The following is a 27,247-nucleotide window of genomic DNA, read 5'->3' on the forward strand; positions in this document are numbered from 1 at the left end:
CTCAATGCAAGTTCACACCTGTCATTTTGGTATATGAAAGTTGGTTTAAGAAAGTATGAAGACAGTACATTTAAAGTTGTTTGGTCCATTTCTGGGGTGAACAAAAGCGTACTTCCATTTTATTTGTACATATTTTATTCACCTGCACCTGACAAACTGCACGATGAACTTCACCATTTTGGGTACGGCTATTTTGCTGGTAAAAATGTGTGTTTGCTCCACTCCGATTAGAAAGTAGTCAAACGTGTTCATGTGAACTTTTCATGTTTCAGGTCAAAATGTGCTTTATTTATCCTATGCACGAGTTGGCTATCAGAAGGATCACACTATCAGTTAGCCTAATTCATAAGTAGCTTTAGGGCCTATTTACAAAGTCGCATTTAAAAAATAATAATCAATTAAAAGCAGCATAATTTGGCTGATATTTTCATTTTGTTTGAATGTGCAAATTTTGCAAGCTTCTTGCCTTTTCGGACCAGAAAGGCCATAGGACTAAAGAAGTGGATGCTGAACCACGTGACGTCAGCTTGTTCTCCTGACAACCTTTCGGTCGAAGAAGATGACCTGGTGTCTCGTTTGCTTCATCTCTCACCGGTCAGCGGCAGTGTGGTCTACTTCACAGCTTTCAAAGAATATTTCCCTCATGTACTTCAAAGACAATAACAACAGCTGAACTGCCATGGACTTACTGTACATGTTTATCCCAGAAGATGGCGTGAAGATGACTTAAATATATATATATTTTTCCCGGGCTATTCTTCGCGAATCTTTAAAATGTTTATCTTTTTGATTGGTTAGTTCATCAGTGTCACTACTGACTTACGGCATTATTTTAATGCACCTTGGTGGACTACTGCGTATGAATCACAGGCAAGAGAACACCACTACTGAACACAAAGCTTATGAAGTGACAGGCTAATGAATGTATTTCACTCAATGGATTTTTATATTTAGCTTTCTGTGACGCTCTATCAGCCAACTGCAAGCAGAGTCGAGAAGAACAAGCAGGACCGAATGCGCTGTGTTGCCTGTCATTTTGGTGTTCTCAAAGAGGAAATCGGAGACATTTTAAGTCAAGAAGGAAAAACTTGGATCATTTTGTGAGAACTCGCATACATGTAATGTGGTGAGGGCGTTGTGGAATAACGCAAATAGGCCTATACAAACTGGTCGGAAAATGATGGCCGGTGGAGCAGTTGAACAAAACGGGATATTCTTGAATCCTCTTCATCACAATCAACAGCCCTACATGGAGTCAGATCCCCCCGACTCTCGTAAACGACCACTAACTCCGACGGAGGAGGACTGTTGTACCAAGCGCACAAACACGGGAGGTAAGACATTGCACACCCACCGGAGGCTACATTGTATTCCGCGTGATCAAGCAGCAACTAATGTTTTAGTTACTGCTTGATCACAGACGCTCTTATCCAAAGTAACGTGCAAGATCAATTAGGGTTAAGTGCCTTGCTCAAGGGCACATCGACATATTTTTCACCTAGTTGGCTTGGGGATTTGAACCAGCGACATTTCAGTTATTGGCCCAGCGCTCTTAACCGCTAGGCTACCAGTCGCAAACATTGGGATCCTATAAATACATGGTATGACATCTGATTGACATAGTAGAAAATAGTTGCCATAGATCAGCAGTTTCTAAGGCCCTCAGTAAATGTAACATGTCATCAGCCCATTACATTTGACAGAGAACTTATCTATGGCAACTATTTTCTTGTATGTCAATCAGATGTCATACCATGTATTTATAGGATCCCAATGTTTGAATGCATAAGATTATACAACTTTTGTAGCCTATGTTTCACAAGCGTGCTCTGACTTAAGTTTCAAAGCACATTGCATCAATGTATATAAATACTTATTGTAGCCTCGCTATTGGTCTCACTACTTACATAATTACATAAAATACAGTGACCCATTTGGCACCTGTCAAGTTTGAACCCAGTCACCCCTTCATGTTGCACATCTGGAGATTCGTTATGATGTTTTCCATTGAGTGGAACATTTATGTTGCAGACTCATGGGACCTCAGAAACATAGTAAATGAGATGGTCACTGATAGTTCACTTCAGAAAATACCACTAAGGAAAATAATTGAAATGTTTTTCTTTAGAAATGTGATCTGTGAACATCCATAATTTAAAACTGTCACAATTGACTATCCGAGAACAACAACTTCTAATACATTATGTACCTGTCATAGCCATTTATTTAGAAAGCCACGGTTTGTTTCTGCAGAAATAGTCTCAATAAAACTAACACAATTTACCAACCACTCCATAGTACACAATGAAATCGTTACACCCCAGAGCACCCAATGTAATTCACTTATCGGCTACACGCTAAAATAGGTTACCTACGTAGTCGTAAACTGGTAGACAACCACATAGAGGATGGAAAAACAAACGGAACTGATCGACAACAATTCAAACACACTTTTGTGTTTTCTTGTGAAATCACAAAATTATGTGATTGCAGCATGTTGATACAGCATTTAAAGCATTAATTTTAATCTTTGTTCAGGGGTAAAACAAATAGCAAACCCGAAATAGATAGCCTGCAATGTGTTGCTCACACGTTTGCAATGTGACTCATCTAAAACGCTAGTGACATTTCAGTAATATCATTGAGGATGGTGCTGTTGGTGATGGCAAAAACATTACTCCTTGTTTAGGCAAGTCTCCCCCCATTTTTTAATTATAAATGTATGAGGTAGCCTATAGAAAGGGTTATTCTAGACCAGCACACAGGGACCACTTATTCCATAAGTTGGAATAATATGGTAATAGTACAGTATGTCTGCAGAGAATAGGCTATTTACTTTTTACCAGGTGGTGTAGCCTACCAATTGGCTGTGTCTATCTTTGGATGTTACCGTGTAAGGCACCAATAATGTAATATCTAACAACAAATAATGTCAATCTGTAAAAATAAAATGTAATTGCGGGATTAAGTTGAATTAGAATTGATAAAATATATTTTCCTCCACGAGATAATTAGACTATCTGTTGATTTTCTTCACTGCAATAATTTCAAACACAAAATGTCCACATTGCATTTTTCCATTATCCATAGAACAGTCAGAATGTATATCGAGTTTTAAGGTTGATGTGATCTTGGTTGTATTATCATTGTATTATCATCAGATTTCATGTCATTTAGGCTATTTAATAGATAAATGATGATACATATACGTAATACGTTTTTTTCTTGATGATTCTCAGCCATCTTGGTCATTACATTACACATTGTGTCTGATATTTATCACATCATTCCTGTTGATCATTAACATGACTGCCAGTTACCATAAAAGGAGTAAGCTGCTGTAGGTTTCACTGCTGTGTGCTTATTGTGCATTTAGGATTGCTGGAGAATTACTGCCCAACTCGAGGAGGTAGCCTATTTCTTTTTCCTTAAAAAAAATCAGCAACACCCCTCTCCTCAAAACTAACATTTTTCATTCATTGCTCATGCTAATTTAGCCTGTAATTACACATGTCCTGGATTAGGTATGATATGGTAATGTTGCTAATGGAAAGGTTGGCAGAGGAATGTGAGCTGGGTTCTTGAGGGGGGAGAAGGACACAGGTGCCCTTGCAGAGCAATGTGACGTGAGCGGACTATGAATTTGCCAGGTGGCAGAGGGAGAGAGGGGGGAGCCTACAGAGAGACAATGCTTATGTAGCCACACCAGTGAGTCCTGGTGACACAATTAATGGTTTATTGGTATAATTTACTGGAAGACGGTCGCAAAGATGTTTATCTGCCTCAGTTATTACCCCAGTTTGCTCTATGATTTAAAGACATTGGAAATGTATCTAGAAAAGGAACAAAGCGGCAAGACAAATGGTACTAGTATTTCTAGAGGTTCCCTGGAAATGACTACTGAGCAGAGCCAACCCCCCCACCCACACAGGATACTGCTCTCTATAGTCTATACGATTTATAGACGTAGTGATTGGCTTCGTCGCCCTCCTCCCCCCACCTACACCATTCTGCGGCACTGCCATTTGCAGTGGTTGATGAGCCCCCCCTCCCGCTCAAACATGGCCGTCTGAGGGAAGAGGGGTGGGAGAGATTGGAGAGGGGTGGTACGGAGCACACACTCAGATCACTCCTCTCCTCCTCCACCATCATCCACTCACTACATCCACACACCTTTTCAATCATCACTCAAGGTAACCCCACGCTCTCTCCCATGAAACGCACAAACCAACCCCACTACCTGTTTCACTTTTGTAATTTTCAACGGAAAAAGAAATTGAATGGGCCGCTACGCTTTATAGTGCTGCGTCAAAAGAGGCGGACTGGGGGAGAAAATCTAATTTTTGGGGGACAGGCATTGGGGGGTGGGGGCATGACGTGCTGGTGGAGGAGGCTGCCCATTGGCCAGACGAGTTGTCAGTCGTCCACGCTGCTGCAGACGGACGGGCCACTCGATGAATATGGATGAGAGCAGTGAAAAGGGTGATGCGGCAGGGAACACCCCCCCCTTCAAACCGGTGCAGGCTTGAACAATGCGTGGCGTCTTTCACTGAAAACACTGAGAGCCTGCATTAGCATTTTCTTAGACAATTGAAGCTCTGACCAGCTGCAGGCATGACTTGGATGTTGCGGTGAAATCTTCTTTTTTTAACCCACTGATGTATTAGACCTCGGTGAAAAAGGTTGACTGGCCGCATTCCTCAACGCCACCATTTCACCTATGACTAGCCTAACGTTAAGGTACCCTTAAGAGATTGTACCCCGGCATTGATGGCGATCTGACAGAGGATTTTACCAGCAGATCTCAGAATGGGTAAGAGCCAAACTGTTTTTGTTATGACTTGTTGAATTCATTTATCACACTCAACTCTTTTATATTTGATTACCTGAAATGTCATCTGCTCATTATTGCCCGTTTTGTTCCATCGTCCTTGCTGCCTGTCAGCGGCAGGTTGGTCCATTGACATGCAGAGTGGGTATTTGGAGGGGTAGTGGGGGGGTGGGGGCCCACCCCCGTTGAGTGACTTCACTAAACACGTTTGGCTCGTTGTCTGTCTCCAAGCTGTCCCCCCAGTATTAGATGCATGGGTTTGAACTCAACACCCTCGACTGGCTTAACGTTAGCTCCCCAACATGCCCCATACTGCTCCCATTCCCCTGGCGGATTGCAGCAACAGATTGCCATGTTTACTCTACCACATGACACCATTGAAACCTGTTACTGTGATTTTTCAGACACTAGGATGGAATTAATTATTGACTAATGACAAAACGCTGCTGTGAGGGCAATGGAGGGATTCTCAATGGTATGCTCTCCCATGCTGGTTTCACCCTGGTTTTAAGACACATAGAAACGGGAACTTGTACACTCCTGCCAACACAGGTCTAATAGAGGGCATTTCCACTGTTCCATTCCTATTGTTCAGTTTGCCCTGTGTGCAGAGATGTAGTAACATTTGTCCCCTGACTGACAGTAGAAAAGAGCCTGTAGCTCCATGAAGACAATGTCAATGTCTGAGCAATGGTCTTTACTTTTTCATCAAGGTCATCTATCATTATGTTTCTCTGAAAGGGGAAGATGAGCACAGTAGAAAGCAGAAATCCAAGCAGAAAAGGGCCTTGGCTAATGATATGGTTTGTGTCAAGAGTGTAATGCCGTCATAATGGTTTCTCTCTGATTGATAAATGAATGACAGATGTTCTCAGAAAGGCTAAATCATAAATCAGTGTGATTTACAATATAGATGTGTTGACGGACTAGACATGTTGAATGTAAATGTTGGTTCTTGTAGTTTTAGTAGTGTGTCCGAGGTAACAGAATGAAATCTAATTGACTTTGGATTTGAGAAATCAACATGTCATGACTGTATTGAGAGACCCAAATGGAACACGAGGGGCATTTGAAAATAATCAGTAGAGAGCTGACACGTAGAGGGACTGTAAAATCCCTAGATGTCACAGTGACACATTCATTATGATCAGGATCTAATGATCCCATTTTGGAGGCAAACAGAAGGTCAGTCTTAGAACTGTGACATCGATGTGTGCAGAGCTCTATCCATCCATCTTCGCTGGACAAGCCTGCAGATCCATCCCCCTGCATGAAGCTATACAACGACGACACAGGCAAACACGCATCTTGGTGTTGGCACCCAAAATCACCCCTAAAACTAACAACAATGTTGTGATATCGTCATTATATTGTTGTGCTGGTCTGTATTGGAAACACGTTTGTATGCATATATGAACAGTTCTTTGAACGTGCCTTCTTGACAGAGTGACGTCACCTTTGTTGCTGGTTGAGGCATTGAAGAGGTCCCAAAGTGACGTCATTCATTGAAAAACGTATGTTAAAAATAATAGATGATATCTGAAAAAACATATTAGATCATTTTTGGGTCATACAAGCACAGATATGTGAAGAATGATGTAGGCTACAAATATCTAATTGATTTCAGGGGTGATATTGGGTACTTATTGTGCGCACAGGTTCATACATAGGTCACATGTCGGTCTCCCCTGTTGATTACTTATGTCTGGAACAGCACAACCAGGTGTTGGTTGGTACAGAGATGGAAGAGGATGTGAGTCATCCCAGTTGCTCTTTTATTCTGGTTAATATAGACCTACAGTCAATGAACAAAACAGACCAGACCCAGCTGCTATCACATTGGTGTCTATGGGAGATTTACCCCTTAAGCAGACCGGTACTGTGACCATTTTTTTCAATTGTAAACTGCCTGAGTGGGACATCTTCATTTATACACCATCTTTGGGTTGGTATTCACAGTAATTGGCACTGTGTCCAATCCCAACATTAGGTTGATTGCTCTTGTCTGAATTTAGCCTACCCAATCTGGATTTGTTTGGATTGACACACACTGCTAGTGCTCACCTGAGTGATGGTTACAGTAAGTCTTTTTGATTTGCCATTACGTCTATGGAGGGGAACATTCTGAATTAAAAGGTTGAAGAACAAAAGGTTTGGTCGGTCAATTCTTTGAGCTGACACGATATCAGTCTCTGACTGACACAAGACAGTGTTGTAAGCCACTGAACCCCCTTTTAAATGGGAGGATATTGAGTTTGTCTTCTTGGAAGTATCCAGTTTGATCAACTCTGAGGGATTTCAGTCCCTTAAGCTTGCATCCCTAACATTCGTTACTCAGGATCACTGGGTTGGATTTCATGCACTGCAAGCATATGATCTAAGTGTTTTGACATAGTCCTGTGTGAGTAAAATTCATAGTAATGTTATTACATTCTATAATTTTCACATTATTCTGATGTTCTTTATGTTCTCCTTTGTCTCTTGGATTGATAACATTATGTAGGATTTGGCTTGAATTGGACCGCAAATTGGACATCTTGTCCAAAGATTCTGATAAAGGATACTAAAACTCCTTGAAAACAGTTAAAATTAGACCTCTGCAAACTGGAAAGGAGGTCAGCATTTACTCAACAGGAAATCTGGGACAGAATACAGAACGTGTCACCAAACTCTGATGAAATGTGAGACTAGAGGATACAAAAGAATCACACTCCGAAATGAAAAGCCTCTCTAGATTCCTACCTACCAAAGCCAGTCTGAAAAGAAGATATGTGGCTAGCTACCTATTCAAGTGTATGCATCTGACATGTACATGTTCCTATTGTGAATGATTGAATGAACCCAGAAGCGATACATTGTGAATGTGAATTGTAGTCTACTCCGTGCTGCAGGCGTGTATCGGCTGAGGTGAATGGGTTACTTTCAGTATGGTGTATATAATGTGTGTAGACTAGAGCCTCTTTACTAGCTCTGACCTCCTGTCTGTTTGTCTCTGTCCCTACAGAGGAGGGTGAGTACTTCCTGAAGGTGCTGATCCCCAGCTATGCAGCCGGCTCTATAATTGGCAAGGGTGGCCAGACCATCGTACAGCTGCAGAAAGAGACGGGCGCCACCATCAAGCTGTCCAAATCCAAAGACTTCTACCCAGGTAAGTGGACCTCACTTTGTCCAAATGTAAAGGCTTTAGGGCTGACCCCATTTAGTTGACTGGCCGATTGTTTGGTCGACTGAGATTTCTTAAGTCGAACAGTCAGTCGCAAATCTTTGTTCTTTTCATGGTGCACAAGACACCTGTCTGAGTGGACTAATCCATTGTGGAGGCTGTGGGGATGGAACAGTCCATCACTGTAAGACATGCTACTGAAATTGTATATGGCTATATTATGTAAGAACAATGGTGCAACACTAAGAAAAATAATACAATTGTATAACATGCGCTTTCTCCCGCGTTGCGGTCTGTGGTTCTTAAACATCAGTCTGCTGTTGAATTGGCACCTTTTCTTCGACCATGTTGCTATGTGCATAATAGCAAAGTTATCCAGTATATTGGTGTTGAGAACAATGCGGCGGAAGCACCAGCGGAGTCAGGAGATGAGGAAACAACCCTTGACTTAATTGTCTAAGAAAATTAAGGAGAGAGGAAACCCCATCTTAATTAGGTCTATAATCAATAGCCTCACTGTTGAATGTGCCTGACTATAAATCATCCATATTTTTCTACAGAAATAAGACAGATTCTGCTTCTGTTGCCTATTTGAGTATTTGTTTAATAGCGTACTGATTCTGTGAGCTCCAAGCCTCATTCAACCACAACATGTCGGATAAAGCAATTTCACAAATGTGTCTGTTTTTAATCTTTGCTATGCTGTAATAAAGGGTTTACACTTTTTTTTGTTAGAACAGCGTCTCGCTCCTATACCCTCCTTATTGTTATTATTACAATTGTTATCATCATTATAATAATTAGTAATGTCATTATCATTAGTAGGCTTAGTATAACCACCATGGAGCTGTAGGCCTGAGAGCACATCCTGTTTAGCTGTCTAAATACCGTAACTTCCTTATATATATATATATATATATATATATATATATATGAAACTATATACCGGGACACACATACATATATACACATATATATAGGCTACTGTATCAACCAATCATTAATTAGTTCATGTTATCACATAGCATATGAGTCATTCATGATTTGAAATGCAATCAAGCATTTTAGTTTTAAAATGAAATAACAAAGGGAGCATTGAATAATTAGCCTAAACTATAAATAAACCGTTCCACGTTGGCAATTGCATTCACAAATGCATGGGACTGTTTTTAGTCTTGCTGTAATAAGGTCTTTACAAAAAAGGTAAGCTTATAATGTATTTACTGTTGTTTACACTGTTCCAAATAGTCTGAAAAAAACAATATTGTAATCTAACAGCACCTGTTTGGCACACATAATATGCACGCAGAACTTGCTCGCTCCCTCCCTCCCTCCTTTTATCTTTATTGATGTGATTATGATATTCTATAGGTCAGGCCCGATTGGTCACGTGCATGTGATGCATACATGTGTCAAGTAAAGAGAGCAAGGGTTGAGGGATTAGGGAATGTTTTTCCTAAACAAAGTAAGGATTTTGGTAGCAGAACTTTTCAGTCAGAAATGGCTGTAATTATGTTGCAGCTTCAGCATCACGGACAGCGAGATAAACACTTCATGTTCTGTGGTGGTCGCTGCAGCTGGGAGGAGAGAGAGACAACACTATACACACTGTTGATGTTCTGTGGTGGTCGCTGCAGCAGGGAGGAGAGAGAGACAACACTATACACACTGTTGATGTTCTGTGGTGGTCGCTGCAGCAGGGAGGAGAGAGAGAACACTATACACACTGTTGATGTTCTGTGGTGGTCGCTGCAGCAGGGAGGAGAGAGAGAACACTATACACACTGTTGATGTTCTGTGGTGGTCGCTGCAGCAGGAGGAGAGAGAGACAACACTATACACACTGTTGATGTTCTGTGGTGGTCGCTGCAGCAGGGAGGAGAGAGAGAACACTATACACACTGTTGATGTTCTGTGGTGGTCGCTGCAGCAGGAGGAGAGCGAGACAACACTATACACACTGTTGATGTTCTGTGGTGGTCGCTGCAGCAGGGAGGAGAGAGAGACAACACTATACACACTGTTGATGTTCTGTGGTGGTCGCTGCAGCAGGGAGGAGAGAGAGACAACACTATACATACTGTTGATGTTCTGTGGTGGTCGCTGCAGCAGGGAGGAGAGCGAGACAACACTATACACACTGTTGATGTTCTGTGGTGGTCGCTGCAGCAGGAGGAGAGAGAGACAACACTATACACACTGTTGATGTTCTGTGGTGGTCGCTGCAGCAGGAGGAGAGAGAACACTGTACACACTGTTGATGTTCTGTGGTGGTCGCTGCAGCAGGGAGGAGAGCGAGACAACTGGTGCTAGTCACACAGTCACTCGCTGTCTGAACCTGGCCCAGCGCAATAAATTCAATTGCAGTCAGATCCCTTTAGAGTCATAAGTGTGTCTAAATTGTTTCATCAAACAGTGAGCTTAAAGCATCAGACAAGCTCAGTGCGTATAGTTTATTTTATTAAAATACACAGGGTCTTTTATATGGGAAAAATACATGTTTTAACATTTTGAACAATATATTGGTCGAAACACAACTCTCGGTAGAGCCACAATTTTTGTTGTTGTTGGGGACAGCCCTAAAACGCTTACACACAAGTAAGAGCACCAAACCCATGGCACTCTCTGAATCCAAGTTCAGTAGAAGACTGTTTTTCATTGGTTATGCTGCAGTTTGAATTCGAACTGGGGAACCAAACCAGTTTGATGTAACCTTCCAAATGCACAGTATTTGTGTCCAGACAAAAGACCCATGCAGATGATACAGCTGCTATTGACACAGGAGTGTCATTTAAAGATGCAAGCCATTTCTCTTTCAGTTTGGCTGCGCTCTTAGCAGGGAGCTGATCCCATTTCTGTGTAAAGTCTGTATTCCCCAGAAGTACTATCATTCTTCATTCTGCTACAATGTAAAGATCACATTTAATCAATTTTCCTCTTAGCTGCCTGGCTGCCATTTTACTCCAAGATGGAGGGAGCACATTGTCTAATGTCAAGGACATGTAAGGTACACTGAAAGCACTAGTCACCCAATAGGGCCTTGTTAAAAAACATGTCAACATGGGAAAAAAAATGCTCATGTTTTCCCCAATGACCCCACACTGATGGAGGTCACTGCACTCTCTGCTTGGTGCTGAAGCATCTTGTCCTCGGAAGAGAAATGCCCGAGCCACAGAAAAGTATCTGCGTTTGTCCTTCATGGCTAAGGAAGCTTCAACCTGCTGAAAAATAACAGGTGTTCAGCGGCTCACTTTTGATTAAGTCCAGAACTCTTTTTTTTATAACTAATTGAACCAAATGATGTTATTTATTTTGTACTGATCGCCTATTTTCAACACATAGGCAATGGACTGTGGTATTGTTAAACTGAATGCATTTCTGTACCATACAAATGCATAAATGGAAAGGAATTAATGTACTGGCTTTTGCTCCTTTTTACAATATATGGCTTTTAGTCAATTCTGTGATTGCCTCAAGCAACCAATTATAGATGAGCTACATGTAGAAAATAAGGATTAAACTTCCTGCAGAAAACAAAAGGGCAATATGGCTCAAATATGCCCTATTTTCTGCTAAACGGAAGGTGTGATATACTGCACCTTGACTAAACATTGGCAAAGATGAATGAACCTTGTCAAAGAATAGAAGTACAAAAAAATACATTTTTTGGGTATCCATTTCTTAGACAATCTCCTGTTCCCTTGCCCTCCCCACTTCTGCAATATCTGAAAAAACTGGATTCATCGATGGGAACCATGACACGCTGAAAATGAACTCTAGTTATGGCTTACTGTTGCATATAATGTATCAGCACTACTTTCTTTGTCTACCTAGAAAACACACATTGAAGCAGTTGTGCTTTTGTATCCTCCTCCTCTCTCTGGGTGGTGGATGGGTTGTTGGGGCACCACCTGCTCTGCCCCTCCCCCTCCTCATTATTGCGATGAGTATTGGCTGCCACCTAACTGTACAGCAAGTGAATTTAGCATTTGTGAAATTATGTTGGAATATGAAAGTAGGGATTTATGTTTATAGAATTTTGCCGCAATTGAGAATCGATTCAGGTTTAGATGGAGTATTTGGCTGTTTAGGCTTCCAGAGCCACATCTTTAAACAACATGTAAGGTCCCTGGACTATAAGGGGTACCGTAATGTACCTTTAATCCATTTTGGGGTGGATGAACTTGGCTTTATTTATGTATGGGAAACAGTTCATTTGGGATATTTGTTGTACTCCTTTTTGTAAATGTTTAATTTTTTTTTAGATATGGCTGCATTTTAAGTTAATGGGCCCCCCAAAGTAAATTAAACTACTACACCATCTCACACAATGGGCCAGAATTTTTCTTCCAGAAACTTCAATATACGAGGCATTTGCACCTGTACAAAGTTTACACCTGTTATTTGCCTAAGGAATTAAAAGACAACAAACAAAGCTAATCAATTGAACGTAGTTTTTACAACATGTTTTGTTACTGCAAGTCTATAACCTTAATTTTTGTTCTACCTTTTGATTTATTCCCTACTGAACTAAGTGTAAACACATCGTAAATTAGGCCACAATATTTGATCTAACATGTGTTTTTAATGAAAAGGGTAGGCTATACCATTGCAATGAGTTTTCCTTCAATCTCCATTCTGTGTTCAGCTATGAGAGAGAGGACTGTGCTGACATGTCATGTTAATACCAATACGCACAGATCACCTCTTAACCTGTAACACTGCAGCTGCCCTGGCTTGCCCTTCCTACAGCACAACAAGGAGACAGACAGAGCTATTTCCCCTAGCAATCCACTCAATAGTGATAGCCACGGTTAGAACAATCCCAGCAGCTCCCGTCTCCCATCTGCCAGTGTAAGACATGAAATCATGAATGGGAGAAGGCCTCGATGGGAATGGGATCTGTACGACTAGGCCCTGCTGTGGCGGCCTGAGATAGATGACTGGAGATAGTGAAGGGTGTGGATGATGCATGATTGTGTGTGAGGGGAGGGGACAAGAGGGGAGGCCCAGAAATAACCTTTTACAATCTCTCGCTCGCACTGAAAGTGACCCTGCCCCAGTTGTACTCTAGATGCTCTCTCACTACGCCAAGTTTCCTCCTCCCCTCTCTCCCGAGCCGGTTTTTCTCATAGCATTTGTTCTTAAAAGTTTGATCCAGATTAGATGGCATTGTGCTGTCTACAGAGTTTTGTTTGCATAGTAAAGAATAGCCCCAGACCCCTTTTTGTGATCCGATCACATCCTTACTGATACCTTACATGACAAAATTACCCTTCACCCGTATGTAAACAACATACTGTTCACTCATACTGTACACAGCAGCTGCAAAGGAAGCTGAGAGTCCCTGGTAAGGGTGCAAAGATCTTACAACCAAAAATCCAGACTCCCTGCTTTGTGCAGCTGGCCATCAGCCCAGCTAGCATATAAAGTTACACACTGTGCTGCATGAACAGATAAATTGATATGATGTAATATACCATAGGAATATGGTGCTGATGTTTTCAATTAGCTGAAAAACAGACTGACCTCACCCTGAAAAACTACACCAAGTCAGTCCATTTTGTCCATAATAAAAAGCAGGTTACAAAATTAAGTAACCTCATTGAAATGCTTTGAAGACAACCTTTTAGTATTCAGAGTGAAATAAAGATGGTTGTTACCACTTTATAGCCCTCTGCAGTTAAAGATCTGCAGGGTAAGGCTTTGGACTGATGCAACTGGACTACAGATTCAAGCTCCTTCATTTTGCCTCAGGAACTGCTGCCCTGTGTGCCAGAATTCCCTCTAAGATTAAACACACTGTTATTAAAATTTGTATTACATACATCGGAACCTGCATTATAGCTGCTCCTAATAACGCTGTCAAGTAAACCATGCTCCCAGAGAACCTCAATCCCACCCAAATTGCCTGGAAAGAAACAATTGTAGTTCTTAATCAGTCTCAGTCTTGAATGCATGACAGCACTTTGAGGCACAGGTATACATAAACGCACAATAGCTCCTTACGGATTATACTCTGTCCATACTACATAACATAACTAGTGAAAGCCAATAACATTGAATGTCTTTGCTCTGGACTCTAAAATGGGAACAGTGGTGACCAGTCAGGGTTCGGAGTTGGATTGAGTTCGAGTGAGATCCTGGACCGTCCCCAGACTTTGTGGGCTGTGTGTTTTGATAACTCTTGATGGATATTTCCTGAATGTCAACAGGTGCTTCTAGGGGCAGATGTGTATCACCCAATCCTGTAAGGGGAGATGGAATCACATTAAAAGGAAGGGAACACAAAAGCCCTGGCTGGCTTGAGTGAAGTAGTGTTACCCACAAAACTAACAGGCCAGTCTCAATCAGCAGGTCTTCCTTATAGGAGGGTACTCCCCTGAGTTAAAAAGTTTGGATGACTCTTAGTTGTCACTAGCATTGAAGAAATGTTTCACTTGTTGGATTTGATCAGATTACTGTCATTTCACAATTTGATTAATTCATTTGTATTTGTGTTTTGATAGACATAACACAATATTGTAAGGCTGGTGGTGTGAGATTGAATGAATAATGTGGGTATAGAAGTATTTAAATGTGCAAAGGAATGAAAGAAAGAGAGCAAGGGGAGTAAGAGAGAGAAAGATAAACAGTCAAAGGAAGAGAAGATGCAGGCTGTAGAAAGGACATGCGATTGCATCACCTGTTCCTACGGCGCAGCTCCTTAACCATGGCAACAGAATTCCGGTAGGGCCGACAAAGGGGGTGTAGAAAGATGCCTCAACGAGGGAGAGATGTGTGGAGTCTATGGAGGAGGTAGGGGGGCGAGGACAGGCCCAGAATTTCAGGGCCCTGGAAGAGTTACATCATCTAGGAGGAATCCTTTGTCCCCCCAGTGGTTTGTTACCCGAGCTTCTCATTCAGCTGCTCTGTTTTTGAGCTCCTATATGGGGGGATTATTGGATAGGTTGGCTGTTAGCACCACTGTGTAAAGAAACTTATCAAAACTCAAGCATTATTTTTTTTCTGCAAATAGTCACTGCATAAGTAGCTATTCAGTTATAAATGGGGTTGCTTTGCAACAATACTTTTTCTCAAATAGATCCTTGGCAAAAACATGTTTCATCCAATAAATCCTGTTTGTTAAATTGAACAAGGAAGCCTCTTGTAAGTGATATGCTACAACCACAGCAGACGCTGACCCCAAGGCACAATAATCTACGTTCCCACAAGACTGTGATGCCGTAGTAAGGGAAAACTTAGTCAGTTGCACAACTGAATGCATTCAACCCAAATGTGTCTTCCACATTTAGCCCAACCCCTCTGAATCTGAGAGGTGTGGTGGCTGCCTTAATCGACGTCCACGGCACCCGGGAAGCAGTTGCTGTTGGGGATTAACTGCCTTGCTCAAGGGCAGAACGGCTGATTTTTCCACCTTGCCGGCTCAGAGATTCAAACCAGCGACCTTTCAGTTCCCAGGGGGGAAGGCACCTAGGGAGTGCTTAGGCAAGAGGCCCGTGGGCATACATATTTTATTTATTTTTATTTTACCTTTATTTAACTAGGCGAGTCAGTTAAAAACAAATTCTTATTTTCAATAACGGCCTAGGAACAGTGGGTTAACTGCCTGGGGCAGAACGACAGATTTGTACCTTGTCAGCTCGGGGGTTTGAACTTGCAACCTTCCGGTTACTAGTCCAACGCTCTAACCACTAAGCTACCCGTAGTATATTCACTGTCTATGCACACTAGACCTGGGTGGACCACCCCCTTGTATTTTGGTTAGCGCACCAGGTGGTGCTAAGTTAGATAGGTAGTGGGTAGGCAGGTTAGATAGGAGAGGGGGGCTTTGACGTTTACTTTCTTTGCTTCCGTCCAGCCCCTTTTCCCCATATTACTGTGTGAAGGAATAAATTCCTAGTAAATGGTAAATTCTCTGCCTCTTGTCATCCTTACTCGCACATTTGAACGACCCGAAGCAGAAGATACATTTAAATGAACTACAATTCTATCTGGGAGGTTGCTTTTAAAGTCCTCCAACAGCATCAACTCCCGAATATCAGCAAAGGTGTTAGCTTTGCTGGCTAAACACCAGCGATTAAACAGAGACTCTTTATCCCTAGCAAACTCAACAAACGTACGGTGAGATGTTTTCTTGTGGTCCCTGAAGCGCTGCCTATAAGCTCCAGGCACCAACTCATAAGCCCGCAACGCGGTGGTTTTAACAGTCTTCCAGGGAGAGAGCAGCTACTACTTCCTGGGCTTTCCCAGACAATTTACATTGTAACAGGAGCGGCCAAACCTCGAGTGGCCAATGCAGTGCAGCGGCCACACGCTCAAACGCAGAGAAATAAGAATCAACTTCCGACTCTCGAAATGGAGGGACTAAAGCAATATTTTTACTCACATCGAAGTGGACTTGATGATAAGCAGTTTATGGAGTCGCACTGGAGCCAGCGTCTAGCTCCAGCCGTCAGATCCTCACCTCCTTTGTCGGCTTCTATTTTCCTAATTTCAAATTCAAAATTCATCTGTCTCTATCTTTTTGCTGCATTTCTAAACGGGCCAGCCTCACCTTCAGCCTAGCGGTCCCGTCTGAATGACCCGAAGCATAAGATAAAGGGTCAAATCGGGGCAATGTAAAGGGGGTACGAGCAAGCCCTTCCGCCGCCCTATCCTTCGACTTGGCATCGGAAGGTCTACCCATCTCCTCTCCTGAAGCCTCCCTCTCATCATCTTTCAATGAGAGAATTCGTTTTCTCACTAATCACTCCCTGACTAGCACCAAAAGCTCAGCCTTTTGGGCTTTCTCAGGGACGAAGAGGCCATAATGGTCAGCTACAGCGAAAAGGTCTACTTTCAGCAACCTCACCAAACAATCAATAGAGGGCGCTTCAAAAAACTTGGAGATGTCTGAGGCAGCCATCTTGTACAATGCAGTCTACTGAACACACTAACTAAACAAGTCATCCAAATTCACAACCTACCATCACACCTCAATCATCAATCACAGAGAGCAGAAGGGTCCGGTGGGTTTAATGGAATCCCGGACGAGACCCCATTATATTACGCCTCTATGAAGAGGGAACGCAACACCCTGCTACAACTCAACTCTCCGTGAAGTGAAAGAGGTATGGACTGTAGGTGCGAGGAAGGATGACAAAAGGCAGAGAATTTATTAGGAGGAATTTAATCCTTCACACGGTAATATGGGGAAAAGGGGCTGGACGGAACCAAAACAAAGTCATTATTAAAGCCCCTTCTCCTATCTACCTACCCACTACTTACCTGATTTAGCATCACCTGGTGCCCTAACCAAAATACAGGGGCTGGTCCGCCCAGGTCTTACCTAGTGTGCCTAGACAGTGAATATACTACTGTTGTATACTGTAGTATTTACAGTAGCATTCTACAGTATACTATAACATTCTATAGAAAGTGTTAGTAAGCATTTGCTTGGATGATTTATACCATGCGTATCCCATACATACAACTAATAAAACTAGGAAAAAAATTAAACAATACACATTATTGAGGTATACTACAGTGTGTAGTATAGTATTCTACAGTATACTAGAGTTTACTATAGAATGATTTAGTACTGTAGTATACTATACTAAACTGTAGTATTTAGTCATGTGGGTAGTACTGATACACTGTGATGTTTCTTTTTTGTTCTATGCCCACAGGAACCACAGAGCGGGTGTGTCTGATACAGGGTACGGTCGAAGCGCTAAATGGTGTCCACAGCTTCATCGCGGAGAAAGTCCGTGAGATGCCCCAGAGCGCCCAGAAAACAGAGCCAGTCAGCATACTGCAACCACAGACCACTGTCAACCCCGATCGCGTCAAACAGGTGAGAGACAGGTCCATTACAGTCAGCCAACCCTGACATGGAACCCAAACCGGCTGCGCACGCGAGACATCGTGCATACATTTATTTTCTCCGCCCACACCAAACACGATCACGACACGCAGGTTAAAATATTAAAACAAACTCTGAACCAATTACATTAATTTGTGGACAGGTCAAAAAGCATTAAACATTTATGGCAATTTAGCTAGCTAGCTTGCACTTGCTAGCTAATTTGTCCTATTTAGCTAGCTTGCTGAACTGACTTCTATTTTAGCCCCTGGCAACGCAGACGCTTGTTGACGCGTGCGAGCGTGCGCAATAATCTAGATTTCAAGATGTATTTTGCAATGCTCGAGCACGCTACACGAGTGGTGTAGTCAGGGTATGACCGACCACCATACTTAACATAACCATAGCATGGACAATGACCTATCAGATATAGAACACGACCGATCAAAGCATGTTACCTCCCTACCTACGATGATCTGTCTGACATGTCAATAGTGTAGACATGCAGAGTCATAAGGGCACGTGGTAAGCACATGGCAAGAACACAGTCACACTTTGTCTCACAGGGGCATCTGCCCCACAACCTGAGCCCTGGCAGGGTCAGGAAAATGTGAGAGCATGGGGTTATTTTTACCGGCCGCCTGCCCGCTAGGTCCTCAACAGTGCCATAGAGCTGGATGGCAGCTGCAGCCTTAACCCCTGGGATTAACACATCGCTGAGTAAAGCAGAGGGCTGGGATAGTAGAATGACTCAGTGAGCGATATCTTTCTCTCGTTCTCTCTCTCTCTTTCCTACTTTTCAATCTCTCTTTCTGCCTCCCTCCCTCCCTCCTTCTCTCTGGCTCCCACTATTCCTTTGCAGGCTAAGTTAATAGTGCCCAACAGCACGGCTGGGCTGATCATCGGTAAGGGCGGGGCCACAGTCAAGGCGGTGATGGAGCAGTCGGGTGCCTGGGTCCAGCTGTCCCAGAAGCCTGAAGGCATCAACCTGCAGGAGCGCGTGGTCACGATCAGCGGGGAGCCCGAGCAGAACCGTAAAGCCGTGGAGATCATTGTGCAGAAGATCCAGGAGGACCCTCAGAGCAGCAGCTGCCTCAACATCAGCTACTCCAACATTTCAGGCCCCGTGGCCAACTCCAACCCCACCGGTTCCCCCTACGCCAACTCGGCTGAGGTCCTTCCCAACGCCGCTGCGGCTGCTGCCACTGCCTCCAGCCTTCTAGGCCAGGCCGGCCTGGCAGGAATGGGCGGCTTCCCGGGAACCATGTCCAGCTTCTCTGGCAATGACCTGCTGGCCATCACCTCGGCCCTCAACACACTGGCCAGCTATGGCTACAACACCAACACCCTGGGCCTGGGCCTCAACCCCGCCGCTGCCTCCGGGGTCCTGGCCGCCGTGGCTGCTAGTGCTAACCCAGCTGCTGCTGCTGCCGCTAACCTCCTGGCCTCCTATGCCAGCGATGCCTCTGGCTCCGGCCATCCTGCTGTTGGCCTGGGGGGCTTCTCCCTGGGCTCGCTGGCCGCCGCCACGGGGGCCTCCAACGGCTACCTGAATGCCTCGTCCCCACTGATGGCTTCCTCCCTTCTGGCCGCAGAGAAGCTGGGAGAAGGGGCCAAGGACGTGGTGGAGATTGCTGTGCCCGAGAATCTGGTGGGCGCCATCCTGGGGAAAGGTGGGAAAACGCTGGTTGAGTACCAGGAGCTGACGGGAGCTCGCATCCAGATCTCCAAAAAGGGAGAGTTCATACCTGGCACGCGGAACCGTAAAGTTACCATAACAGGGTCACCTGCGGCAACGCAAGCCGCCCAGTATCTGATCAGCCAGAGGATCACGTATGAGCAGGGTGTGCGTGCCACCAACCCACAGAAGGTGGGCTAAATGGGGGAAAAAGGATGTAATAAAGGAAAGATGGAGACAGAAAAAAGAAAGGGAATCAAGGGTCACGGAGAGGGGAAAAACGTCCAAATATCCATTCAATATTTCAGTATTAAAAAGAGAAGGTGAAAAAGAAGGAGGTGAGGCAGAGAGAAAACCGGGATACGTGTGTGATATGTGATTGTGTTTTTAGGACTGAGGTTGTGATGTTTTTTAAAAGTGGTGTCAAGTCCTTTTGATGACGAGTAAAGCTGAACTGGTCCACTGCCAAGCAGCAGAGTCAGGGGTGAGTCCACACGATTTCACCCCCTTCAAAAACCTCACAGCTGGGTTTGTTTTGGATTTCGTTCTCTTCCGATTTTCTTTTCTTTGGCTGTGTTGATTCTTCAGCTTCAGTTGTAGATCTCTGCTCCCGGTGAGTTGAGGTTCTGGACAGGCTTAAAGAGCAGAGATAGCGTTTTGCTCATGCCTTTTTGCTTTGATGTTAACATCGCTCCATGTGAACAAAGCAAAAGGCCTTGTTTACATGAGAGAGGTAAAATGACGAGCACCAGAGGTCATCCAATACCATTTGGCAACCATTTTAATCTAAATTCTTAATGGATATCAGAATATTAATGACAGGCCACTGTATGGTTCATATCAAAATTGAGGTTTTTACAATTCGGTTGTTATCCTTTTTATTTTCCTCAATTATTTATTGAAATATGGTCTCATTCAAACACATATAGATTATTTAAACCTGTGAATTCAGGTTGATATGAATGTAAAGACATTATTATTGTTATTTTGTTATTAATGAGGATCAAATTTTGAGTTGCAGTGACAGATATGTATAGTTTTCACCCAGAACTGCACAGGACTAGTGTAGATCAGGGGTCAAATGTTCAATGTGAGAGGATAGAGACACGCAGGAATGTACACATACACAGGAACAGACACACATTCATACATGTTTACCGCCACCCACATACACACCACTTTTGGTGCTACGAAAACATAACTACAGATCTCTAGGCCTATATTACCTGTATCACCTAAATTGAAAATCCCTTTGGAGATTGCTCCTTGATTGTAAGATGCCAAGCATTGTTCACTTATCTGTAGTTTACGGGATCTAGTTCTGCCTTTATGTAAGCGAAGACTGGATTTCATGCTATGTTGAAGGTCAGTCTTAATATTTGACCCCGCTAGTTCTCCTTCAGCTGCCATGGCAAACTGTATCTTGTACCACCGTGGACAGTTTAGATAACGTAGTTACTGATTAAAAATGATTTTTATCCTATTGTCATGAATTAGCCCGGTACTTTGAGTTCGCCAGCCGATATTGCGCCTTGGGACATGCTCCTATGTAGAAATTTGAATACCCCCCATGGGACGGAGCATCATACCCGAGAGGGAAGACAGCACTATACACAGCTTGGTATCTTACATTACCTTTTCAATTGAAGAATCTAACCGGAAGAGTCCCGAAGGGAACAAAGCACTACAAAGCAGTATTGAACGTTATCTGTGAGCGAGGAGATGATTGCTTTATATCAGAATGGCTGGTAGTCAAGAGAGACACTAATGAGAAAGAAATCGACTCACCATGAAACATTTGGTGTTTTCTGTGAACCATTTTTCTCAACCAGAGTCAATACCAATATGGAGTCAAGCAGTTTATGCAGGTGGTTAGTCCAACCTGTTATCTTGCCTAAAACAGACATTGACGCTAGCTTACATTGGCAGTAGTGCATAATGCGTTGCCCAAACATTTATCTGACATTCTGTAAGGATAATTGTTTGGCAAAAACACAGGGAGGGTAATTGTCTTCTAGAATATTCTCAAACACAAAGATTAACCTTGCTTGCTTCTGCGCTGCTATCCATTGGTTTTCATCCGAGTACACTGGGTCTCTTATGACTGCACTGTGAGACACAACAAAGACACAACGCAAAGTGTGTCTGTCCCTTCTTGAGCCCTTCTTGAAGTACATATCCAGGATATAGGCCTACAGCTGGTGCACTTACATCGCATGTTCTAGAGCAGGGATGGGCCACTCCAGTCCTCGGGGGCTTCTTCCCCATCCCTAGCAAACACAGCTGATAAATCTAATTACATTGTAAACTGAAGATCATGATTAGTTGATTATTGGAGTCAGGTGTGTTAGCTGGGACAGAAGTGTGACACCAGTCAGGCCCCAGAGGACTGGAGTTGCCCATCCCTGTTCTAGAGCAAAACCAGCTGAGCAGCGAGATAAGGAACATTTCCACAAGAACATCCATAATGTGATGTCTTGGAGATATTTTGGTTTAACAATAATATTGCACAACAGAGAGCTGCTACTGGATGTTTTTTCTACTGATCAGTCCAGAGTCATCAGTCAACCATAGCGTCTTTTATTAAGGTCTGTGCTATCCGGGATCCTTGGCATGTCCCTAACCCATTGAAGTTGAAATGAAAAATGGTTAAGGTATGGGTTAAGGTAAGGGTTAAGGTGAGTGTAAGGGTTAGGGTAGGGACATTCCAAGGATCCCGGATAGCATTGACACTTTTATTAACCCAAATGACTCCTATGACATTTATTTTTCTGCATTGCAGTCCCTGCATCCTATTCTGAACCTCTTTTCCATTTCACAAATGTATCCATAGACTTATGTAACCAGAGCTCTGGGATCGGCTTCCAATAATACAGGACAAGGAACGATAGTGTCAGAGAAAGAAACAGCAGCACTCCCTTTTCAGTGAAATGACGAGGCTCCTTCTTGAGAAAGAATTGACCTTTACCCCACCTTACTAACAACTCTATGTTTGAGCGCTCCGCATGGCACCAGCCACGAGCCCCATTACCTTGACTCACTGAATACACGTTTCATTGTATTTCTGACGGGATGTGCTGTGACTTTTAATAGTAGTCAACGGCACACTAGTTACATGAAATGAAATGGCACTCCAGTTAAAATATCTGTAACTTCTTTCACCTGTGGGGTTCAAAACCTTCATATTTTAGCCCTAACCTCACATTTTAATGCTGATTTAAAATACAAGCACAAATCAAGGTGGATTTAATAATAGAAGCAATGCAACTACGCTTGGTTTAGAGAGAGACTACTCCAGAGCTGTCTGATCTGTACACTGTACCAACTCCTCTCTCTCCATTCATTACTTTTCCTCCTCTTTCTTTAGACATTTCCCTACCCTACATATGCTCTTTTTGGTCCTCCTATATAGAGATGACCTTTTCTCTCTCCTCTGCACTGCTCCCCTCTCTCTCCTTCTTTCTGTCTTGTCTACTCATAGGCGCTGACGTCTGGGAGTTGCAGGGAGTGCCGAAGTGATTGATAGGAGTTATGCACTATAGGTCATAAGGGTATGCAAATATTTTCACAGCCCATAGAGTTCACCAGTCAAAAATGCACAGATATCACCTGCCTCCAAACTGTGACAACCCACAAGACCAACCAGCAACATTGGTTCAAACTTCGGTATCAAATTCCCCACTAAAAGAAGAACAAGTAGGATTTAGACAGGCTTACACCGTGATCTATGACCTTCTAGGGGAAGGGAAAGCAAAATAGGAAGGCGAATCTTGGTTGAATGAGAAAATGTCTGTTGGTTGACCAAACAGAGCTTCTATTTCAGCCTCATAACAAAAGAAAGCAGGAGTTTATTAAAAAAAAGTAAATGAGAGAGAGAGAGAGAGAGAGAGAAAGGTGGGAACTCGTTCGTGACCTCATGCTGAAACAGTGACATCCTTTATGCATATCCTCTTATCTGAAAAATGACTAGAAATTCATTTCTGTGGAATATGTCATGTCAACATGATCTATATGTACTTAATTGTAGCTATTCTAGTTTGTAGTCCAAATGCAGTCCAGCGTCGTCAATACAATGTGAAACTCTATGTTATCTTTGTGTGGATGATGAAGAGTGCCAACTAACCCTGATTAAGATTAGCTTTGCGATTTGTTTGTGCATTACGATGACTCATCATCGACAGGTGGCGTTCATATTTCTGTTATTGATGATTTAGTTTGACCGTAAGAAAAATTTAAAGAATATTGGAAGCAATATAGTAGCATGTTGTCCTGTTTTGTGTTTTTATTATGTCTATTGTATGAACCTTTGAAATTACTAAGATTTTGAATGAATAGGTTTACATGTACTTTTTGTAAGTTATGAAAATGCTGCTATTTGATAAGTAAAATATAAAAAATATTTTAGTTGAAAATATGTCTGGTCTGTTGATAAGAAACATGCTCTAAAAGACAGGGGCGTAAAACGAGGTGTATAGAATACTATACAGTATTGGTAAGATAGTAACAGTAATAATTGTACCTGTGCCAACCTAGACCTCTGCAGCTTCTGAAATTGTAGATGTGCGATCAAATGTTAGATATCAATAACTTGTTTAGAAGTGCTGATCAAGTGCCAATCAAACAATGTTTTTCAGTTAAGAAAAGATAATCGTATACATTACTTCAGAAAACGATGGACAAATAACTGTTTTGTGCATTGTTTTACCCCATAGCTACATAGAGTAAGAAATAAAGATTGTGATTTTTATGGATCCATGTTGTTTTACACTCCATGCATCCCCTGTGTGTTCGTTTGACCTGTGGCTTAAGCACTGCTGTTTTTCACAAATGTCTCTATAGGCCAGCATGGACTAAGCATAACATGTTATAAGCATTCATAACATAGTCATTAACAATCAGACAAAATGTGTTTCGTGGAGTTAGGTGTTATCTTTTTGCACGTCTTCTATTGCATGGTATCAAAGTGAAAAATTGAGGGAGAAAACTAAATGGAAAAAAAATGGAGGTTTTCTCGCCACATTCAAAGACATAAAGTTGCATGCAGTCAGTTGTAGAACACTTAAGTTAAAATCACCTCATATTTAAAATGTTTCATGTCGTAAGTTGGGAGGGAGCCCATTATTGTCATGTTGGCCCAAATACAACACATTTCAGATCAAATTCTCATACAGTCCATCTCTTTTTATTCTAACAGACCAGGTTTTATTTTATTAAGGTACCATAAGGAGTATTACAAATGTGAAACAAGCAAACGCGAAAATGTTATTCAGTGTTATTCTTGAGTTTTGCTTTCTAGAATACCAGGCATTTTTAAAATCGGGTTAAACCTCACAAAACCTGTGTAATATTTTTTAAAGATTTTTTGTACCACAGTTTGAATGCCCAAATCTAATCTATGAATGTAATCCCATTTGCTCATTTTTTCAGTTGAATGTTTATCAGTCTTTCAATGTGAATTCAGGGCTGGAATTTCAACTACATGTAGAGTTAAGATATTATGTCAAGAACCAATTTCAGCTATAGTCAGGTAGGCCATAGTCATAACCCAGATATGTTTTAACAACACTTCCGATTCACTGTCAACATTGTCCTGTTTGTTTGGTGTTGCATAAATGCACTTTACTGATCAATGGGTCATACCTTTTTACAGAATTCCATCTCCTGTTATTGGATGTGAAACAAAGCAAACCATGGTAACGTTCAGCCGTTTTTGTCATTCTTTGCTGTTGCTTTGATATTGTTTGTGGAGGTTTTTTTTTCTGATCTTTTTGGGTCTCTGTGTATCAGACTTCTCTGAAAAGGTGGCACCCGAGTCATAATATGGTTTATCCATTTCCTTTTGAAAATATTTGTGTAAATCACAATGAGCGAATCTTCTTTAAAAGAGGGAGAGGGAATTTAGAGTGGAGCTGTTCCATCTTGTCATGTTGCATTCTGCTGCCTTGAAGTCTAGAGGGCGGAAGTATTTTTATGAACAAATTGTCATTGAAAGCACGGTAAACCTCATACAATGTCTCTATGTGGTGTTATCAGAGAGTACATGTTTGTTACGTTACAGAATGCAATCCCAAGGTCTTGCTGATATAATTTTAGATGGGAGACAAATACAGCACCAGCAAAATTTGATTGCCTCGGTCATACCGCTGTCAGTGTTGGTGGATTGGACAACTCAACCCGTAAGAACCCTGTGTAACCTAAAACTACTTTACCACTGCATGCTATGACTTTCTGTCTCCTTCTGCCATGCACTGCTACTAACCCCCACCACCCTTCTAACCCCTCCACTACTGAGTGCCAAACTAAGTCAACACCATTCCAAACCTTCAGTTGTTTTAAATATGATGTAGTCTGGACATGCATCTGACCCTCCAGGATCTTCCTAAGGGGGATTCTATCGAACTATCAGACAGGACTAAGCCGGTTAAGGCTGCTTGCCCCCTCTTCTCCTCAACTCTCTCCATCATCTTTTCAGCCTACATGACATTATGATTATGTGTGCCGTTGTGTCTGGCACCTGTCATTGTATTCACCCATTGAATGGAAAATTATTCTGAGCCCATTCCTCTGAATAGTGGGAGAAAGACAGGATTTTTACCAACCAGCCACGACGCCATCTCTTATCTTTGACCCTCCCATGAACTAAGTTGACCTTATCCACCCTTTGCGTGCTCATCTGCGTGTTTGGATTATTTTGACCCCAGATTTATTGCCAAAATTTGCTGAGACTACAACTGTATGAATTTTCATTTGGTTTTAATTGTTTTCTTGTCATCCGGACAATTCTGCAGGGTTGAAGCTAACAAATCTTGTCTGAAAAAAGCATGACAATGCCCTGCACACCTCTTCGGCTCCATTGTAAATATTATTTTGGGTTAGTTTTTTCATTTTCATTTTGTAAAAAAAATGTTTTTCCATCTTAAGAAATGGACTGTCAGCATATGTAATATGTTGTCCTAAACTTAAAAGAGTTGGGTCAATTGGAATGACTCTGGTGTCTATATTGAGACAGAGAAGATACCATTTCAAAGTCCAGGCCTCACTTGTCCTTTGACTGAAGCATTTGCTTCGATGCCTTTACACAGACACAGTCTCAATCTTAAAGATACAGTCTCAATCTTAAAGATACAGTCTCAATCTTAAAGATACAAGGGCAATATTGTATTTCCTTGTGCCATGTCAGTGAAGTACGGGTGAGAGCCTTTTATTGAGATATTTGCCAACACGGGTGCCAAATGAAATCGGCACTGAGCCAAAAGCCAGTCAGCCTACACACTGAAGCTGTGGTAGCAATGGGATGGTTCACTTCCCAATCCCATATCCCCCCCAAAACACTTAATTGTTTGACATTTGACTTGACATGTCACTATATTCTATGCTGCCAGTCAATTTCCTGCTTTCCTCAGTGAAACATCTCAGAAGCAGTTCATTTTACAACATTACACTGTTGATCAATGACAACAGCAACTATCAAAAGGGAATGAAAGTGTATTTTTATTATCAGTTTATCTGAGCATCATTCATTAATAGATTTAAGGGTAATGACTATTTAATGTAACTGTAGTATTGTGTTTGTAAAAAAAAAAAAAAATCGGTGAGTTGTGTTTGATGACTCGTGGACTACCAGTGAAGTCAGCATTTCAGTGTTAATATATTGAATTGTTTTTTAAAGATTATTTTTGCGACAGCAACAGCAACAAAGAGTCATTATAAATGTTCATTTTAGCATCA

The 27,247-nt window shown here is 42.2% G+C and overlaps 1 protein-coding gene across 2 annotated transcripts; it reads left to right on the forward strand.

The window, feature by feature from the left end:
* The first annotated feature begins 586 nt into the window (after positions 1-586).
* Positions 587-27,247, forward strand: LOC118389928 (RNA-binding protein Nova-1-like). Of its 2 annotated transcripts, none has more exons than XM_035779923.2 (4): positions 587-1,334; positions 7,836-7,979; positions 17,666-17,832; positions 18,704-27,247. In XM_035779923.2, exons 1-4 carry the CDS (start codon positions 1,178-1,180, stop codon positions 19,718-19,720), a joined length of 1,485 nt encoding a protein of 494 aa, XP_035635816.1. In that variant the 5' UTR covers positions 587-1,177; the 3' UTR covers positions 19,721-27,247. The 2 variants fall into 2 exon arrangements, with proteins under 2 accessions (XP_035635816.1, XP_035635817.1); XM_035779924.1 differs by lacking the exon at positions 587-1,334 and adding an exon at positions 4,494-4,813.

This window comes from Oncorhynchus keta, chromosome 11, assembly GCF_023373465.1.
Source record: "Oncorhynchus keta strain PuntledgeMale-10-30-2019 chromosome 11, Oket_V2, whole genome shotgun sequence".
Classification (NCBI taxonomy): Eukaryota; Metazoa; Chordata; class Actinopteri; order Salmoniformes; family Salmonidae; genus Oncorhynchus; species Oncorhynchus keta.

Coding starts and splice junctions, on each gene's coding strand:
- LOC118389928 (XM_035779923.2), top strand. CDS start 1,178: ATGATGGCCGGTGGAGCAGTTGAACAAAACGGGATATTCTTGAATCCT. Junction 1,335..7,835: donor CAAGCGCACAAACACGGGAG/GTAAGACATTGC, acceptor CTGTCCCTACAG/AGGAGGGTGAGTACTTCCTG. Junction 17,833..18,703: donor ACCCCGATCGCGTCAAACAG/GTGAGAGACAGG, acceptor ATTCCTTTGCAG/GCTAAGTTAATAGTGCCCAA.